The following is a 6,358-nucleotide window of genomic DNA, read 5'->3' as shown; positions in this document are numbered from 1 at the left end:
CCTCGCTGGCAAAGACTCAGCTGGCCTCCCTTGACACGAAAACAAGCCTGGTCGTCATGACAACCTCATGTAGTTCACATGAAGTGATGCTCGTTTATTTTTAGATACCTCCCATTTAAGACAATCAGAAACGTGTTAACGGGTACACCCGTTAAATTTAACGCCCAGATCATGCCTGCATCTGTTAGGCACTGCTAAATGTGCACATCAGGGGGTTATCATTCTACCTCATACACTAAATATTGTGTGTTCACAGTTCGAACTAAATTCTCTTCAGTTCAGTGAAACCCAGTTTTCTCTTTGACAGTACATTATTTAGATATTTTTTTGTTAAAGTTATTCAACTTTTATTACTTTCCGATAAACATCTGTCTGTCAGCAGCACCCAAAAGAAGATTAAAAGGGTGATAAGTTTTGTCTGTGATGTTGTATTGTCATGTTGTTGCCTTAATTTGAGATCAAATTCAAAATTAGATACTAAATCATAATGAAAAAGTATAATTTTGTTATATTTAGAAAGAGTAATTTAGCATATTTATGATATGAGTCTTTTCAGTACTTGTATTTTAGTGCTTTTAAATTTTCCTTTCAGAAAATCTTTGATAGAGATCAGTGTCACTTCTAATTTTCTTGTAATTGCAAATTACTTGTTCTTTAAACCCAGTATTTAAACTGCTACATAAGCAACAACTGATCATTTTCAGATCTAAAATTGTCATCAGAGTGAATTTGAAAAAAAATGATATGAAAAAATTTATTTTTTGTTGTATTTTTCCTCAAAATTACCTGATCGATCTTTCATACTACAGTAGAAAGTTCAGTATAATTTCTGTCCGCTATCTTACATTAGTAAACTGCTGAAAAATAGGATCCAACTGAGGCTGTATACTTCAGACTCTTCATTGGTGTTGCTAAAGCCTGCGATGAAGCCCATAAGAACTTGGCATGTCTGTATTATCAGATAGCTGCAGTGAAAAAACTCAAAGCATTTATGACTAAATGAAAAGATCCACTGGAAGAGCTCCTTTCACCATCCAGAAGAGCCTGGCTGATATAAAAGGATTCATTTTATGACTAGAAATGAAATACCTTTCATCTTTGTCTAAAATGTCATCCTTTGTGTATACCTCTCGGTCCCTCTATCACACACAGATATATAGGTTAGTATCCAGGCTCATTCTAGTCCAGATGGCTATTATTTGTCTTGTGCTGGCTGTTTACAGCTTTGTGCTACCTTTACACAGTGACATTTGCCAGTGCCACTGATGCCCCTTGCCCACTCTAATAGCAGCTCGCGCCAACACAACAGAACCCACCTGGCATTTTGCTGGCATTGTCTGAGCAAATCTCCTTTACATGTATTGTCCCTGTTCCACATTTACACCGTATTGGTTTTTCATGCTCCATTCAGCTGTCCACCGAGTGGATTTAATTAACAACAGGTGAAACATCTGTCCTGGGTGTTTGACCCAATCAGCCAAAGTTCTGGGCTCTGATGTTATCTCACTGGAAGATTTTGAGAGTAATTCTTCTTTTTCCTCTTCTTCTTCATCTTTTGGGCTTGTAACATCAGATCATCTGCCTTAGTAACCTTAGTATCATCTTCATCATGTTTCACCTGATCATATCTATATATGCAGATAAACAGCATGGGTCAAGAAATGGCAATGCCAGCCTGGTAAGTCATTGATGATCAAGACTAATAACGGATGAGTAATTTTCTGAGTTTTCAGTGAGCACCAACACAAGGACAAACTGTTATGCTGAACAAAATGATGATTTAACAGTCACAATCACATTTTTTGTTTGTTCAATACTTTGATTTATGAACAGAATAGATGGGAATTTAGGGAAAGCCCTGTTAACCAAAAAGCTTCTTGTAAGTCCGTAGACACTGAATCAGCTAGGGTCAGCTATCATTCTTATTGTAAAGATAAATAACCTTGATGAAACATGAAATGGTTCAGTTTACCCGAATGCCAATACATGTAGTGATTGTCACATGACACTGCTGGAGTATAGGCATTTGCCTTAAATACAATATAACAAGCATGCTGGTTTTTGCAAGGATATTTCTGCTTTATTTTTGTAGTGAAGACAAATTACTTAAGAACACAACAAGGACCTTAATAAAAAATGAATTGCCTCATGGAGTTATGCAAATGTAATTAACATAATGGTTAACATACCCATGACACACGTAACCTGTGGTACTGTGTGTAGATGGATGTGCACCGGCCATATGTGCATATTATTATTATTAGTAATATTATTATTGTAATTATTGACTATTAAGTAATAAGGCTAAAAAAACAAGGTTTGAACAGTGATCAGGAATTTGTTTTTACTGGATGGGTGAGCTGAATGTATAAATTGGTGTCTGGAAATATAAATCAATTATTCAATTACAAAATATTCATGTAATTAGTTCAAATCAATTTCAAGCTGTGCAGGAAAAATTGCACGTTAAAAATGTTTTATAATAATTATTATTTTAGTTTAACAACCTTTGATATGTTAATAGTCAAAGCTTACATAAATCTCTTCTTCAGGCAGACAGCAAAGCTCACATTTTTCCTGCCAGCATCATTTTTAGCTGTCATTGTCAGACAGTCTGCAGCTATGATTCATCAGCAGCAGTAAGGTATACAGTTTCGTTTTGCTGTTTGCTAACTCATCTCAAACCGTACATCGATATGGTTTTAAAAAGAGGGATTTTTACTATTTACTAGTACAATTTTTATTCTTTAAAAAAGTTAAATAAAATATATTAATTCATTTTTTTAAATTAAATTGACGTCCTTACAGTTCTGTCTGATCATAAACAGTCTCACCATGTAAACCTTTTTTCTTTTGCTTTGATATCATGGCTGCAGTTTTTCAGACTTAAATAAATAAACAATAATGTCTTTGGATTGTTCCAGCCTGTTCAAGAAGGATGATTTATAAGCCTCTAATTGGTGTTAGGATCCTAAATCACCTTGTTGGGGGTTATTTCAGTAATGCTATAATGCAGCTCCCTGCGCAGCTCAAAGTTTTAACTAGATAGAGCAAGATGCCTCTGTCTCATTAATGCACTTAATGAATTGTTAGGCTAGTTAATAGATTGTCCACAGAGTTAGACAAAAGGAATTATGACATTATAGGTCATGTTTGTGTATTTGTCTGCCTTCCAACATTGCAACAGGCAACCATTTGTAACCACCTTTATAATAAACTGTATAACAGCGAGGAAGGAAACACCATTTAACTGAGTAACTGTGACTTGAAAATTAAATATATGTCAGTATATTTGTCTTATGTGAAGAAAATGAATAACCACTAAATAAAAAATTATTTGTATATATGGGGGCACATATTTACAAATGAATAGAAATGAAATTCACTGGTTATAGAGTATGCGAATAGATATTTAACAGATACGTCAGAAATAAGCCCAGCATCACATTGACGACCTGTCCAGGGTTTACCCTACGCCTCGCCCTATGGTGGCTGGGATAGACTTGGAGCTTGTAGAATACAAAAAAAGATAATATGTTAACTTTTTGCCAACACAGAGATACCAGTTAAGACGCTACAGATGCCGCTGGAGCATCTGTACGTTTAACAGTTAGTTAATGTACAGACACTTAAATATAGTAAACTTTGCAATGTATTTTTTAATAAAGGAGCAGAACGTTGTGTGCATAAGTTCTGCTTATAATCATTTTATTTACTCTGGTAATTCTTCATTTTCATTTTTTACTGCTGACGGCTGCGTTTAACTATTTCATTTTATTTGTGGTCCTTAACTCAAATTTTGTTTTAATTGTGCTTACTTATGTCTAATAATTAATTTTTTAATAATGCAACTTAAGTCATGCTTTTTTCACCTTTAAGAAATGGATTACATAAATAAAGTTTTGCTAGAACATTTCAAAACCTTTTAATTGTGTCATTGCATTATAGAAAGATAATCATACTACAGTAGTAACAGTAGTAGTAATAGTAGTATTTTTAGTAGTAAAATACAGACCTTGAAATTTGTAAAACATGGGAACATTTGATGCAAAAGTTAAAAAATGGGATCAGCATTGTTCAACAGTGTATGCATGCATATATGAGGTCATTACAATCACAGTGCACTACATTTGGTTGCTGTTTGGGGTGTAAAGCAATGGCTAAGCTTGTTTAGAGTTGATCTGACCCACCCTGCCTGATTCTGTAACTCACAGTCTGTAACCCATCTCAATCCAGTTAGAACTTCATCACACCAGTAATCACTTATATAAATACACATACCTTATATAATTATAAATAATTTTATTTGTGTATTTAATTTTTTTTTCACTTTTTTTGCAGCCTATTCACCTACCTGTGTAGATATTCTGACTGAACAGAACCACGTTTACATTTTACATTATGTACAGAACCACAGTATGTGGTTTTCAGCAGGCATTAAGCATGTGAATATGTAAGATACGTAAGCAATCATTTTTATGGTCATGACTTGTCAGTTCCTTGGTTATATTACATGACGCCCAGATATTGTATGTTATATGTGTCTATATTATTTTTCTGAAAAACTTGTTCTTTCCCCCTCTCTCTCTCTTTTCAAACTCAATGAACTGGAATTATCCATTACTTTCAGTTGAATGGCAAAAGCAAAACTGACTGAGCAGTATGTTGACTGTTATATAACTGCCATACAACAAACACACCAATATTACAGCTGTATGCTCCTGAACCTGTTCTACAGATAAGATATTCCCACTGGTGTTGTGTTTGTAGCTCAGCGCCACTGTTTTAATATTCTCGTCACATTTGAGTAATGACCCCCTTGGGCTTGTCCCCGGCATTATGTTTTGTCATGTTTGTTACCACCCTGCTCTCTCCTTAAATTTAAGGTGCCATCTGTCAGTTTTGCACCCTGTTTGTGTGAGTGGCAGGTGCTCTTGAATCTGCCAACCACCTGGTGTGTACGCAGCAAAGAGCCTCCATCAGAACATGTCATTAGCTCTAACAGTACGCTTTATATATGAAATACAAACATGTTCACGTACCCTGCTTTGTTACAGTGCTTTGAAGATAAGGTAAGGAGAAATCAGTCAGCACCTTCAAAGAAAGTGTGACATGGTCACTGGTGGTGGTATTGTTGCAAATCATAAGGTTGGCCAACAGTCAAATTAAACTGTACAGAATATCGAGTGCTTACTCCTATAAACCAGCAGCCACATTTAGCTTCAAAACAAACAACTGCACAGAATTAAACAGTAAAAATGATTCATAACAGCTGTAAATCTATAGAGTGTTTCCAGATGCCTGCAACATCAATAATACTGCACTGGCGCTGTGCATAGAACACACTATCATGGATGCGGTCAAGGTTGGTCAAGAGAAGGTTTGATGAGATGATGACATGAGTTGAGAGGCTAACACTCACCACACATTACCGGAATTGCCCTTTATGTACTTCTACAGCATTATTTACCTATTTATCAGGTTGTGTCTAACCTTGTGAGTAGATGTTGTTACTATGACCAAAAAATGGATTCATGAACCTGATCAGCTGACTCATCACCATTCTTCAGTCTTGCCATTAGTGTTGCATTAATATAAAATGTGTTGCTGGAAATAAATGCATTCACACACCTTTAAAATGCAGAAATTTCATATGTGGCAATGTCCTGCATATGTCACATGTGGTTTCACTCAACTTCACTTATATGTAGTCTTCTTCATATATTTTGTATATCATGCTGGGTCTTTACAAGCCTAGAGTCAGACGCATTTGTTCTATATTTCACCTAGAAGATGAATGGCAATTTCAGCAGCACTGTCAAGTCAATTAGATCAGAGCTTCATGCCCACGGTTAATATAATAATTAGAGGGGAAACATTCCAGTGTGTAGATGATAAATGTGTCTGGAAACAAATATTTTTGTCTATTTTCTTTTCCTCTAGGTTGAAGGCGAGGATGAGCAGAGACGTTTTGACGAGGGGAAAGTACGTTACCTCCAAAATAAAGAAAAAAGGCTGTCAGATAAGATGCGTGGCCAGTGACGCTGCCACTCAGAATTTAACACCTGCAGCAACAATACAATAACCCCACACAATATGTAGTATGAAGTAAACATTTTCTGCTTTATGATTATTGCTTTTTCTTGAACCTGAACCTGTGATTTTTTTTTCCTGTGCTACACCAAAGTATCCACATATACTGTATATGTATGTAAGAGTACATAATTTATTTTGGAGAGAATTTTAATGACGTATGAAGACTGTTTTTTTTTTTCGATCACTGTCTCCTGTCTCTGTGTAGAAGAGTACTATTTTGTTTGTGGAAGATCTGAAGACTTAATTATCATGTCAGTTTAAA

The 6,358-nt window shown here is 35.4% G+C and overlaps 1 protein-coding gene across 1 annotated transcript in view; it reads left to right on the top strand.

The window, feature by feature from the left end:
• acot7 (acyl-CoA thioesterase 7) overlaps nt 1-6,042 on the top strand; it is a 57,989-nt gene extending 51,947 nt beyond the window's left edge. The window contains exon 10 of the mRNA XM_085344550.1: nt 5,944-6,042. Within this exon, the coding sequence (XP_085200676.1) occupies nt 5,944-6,042 (99 nt within the window). The remainder of the gene's footprint in view (nt 1-5,943) is intronic.
• The last annotated feature ends 316 nt before the right edge of the window (nt 6,043-6,358 follow it).

The sequence above is a fragment of the Diplotaxodon limnothrissa genome, linkage group LG20 (assembly GCF_057381915.1).
Source record: "Diplotaxodon limnothrissa isolate DT_005_m linkage group LG20, D_limnothrissa_male_GT1.1, whole genome shotgun sequence".
Taxonomy (NCBI): domain Eukaryota; kingdom Metazoa; phylum Chordata; class Actinopteri; order Cichliformes; family Cichlidae; genus Diplotaxodon; species Diplotaxodon limnothrissa.
This window is presented reverse-complemented; position numbering and strand designations above follow the sequence as displayed.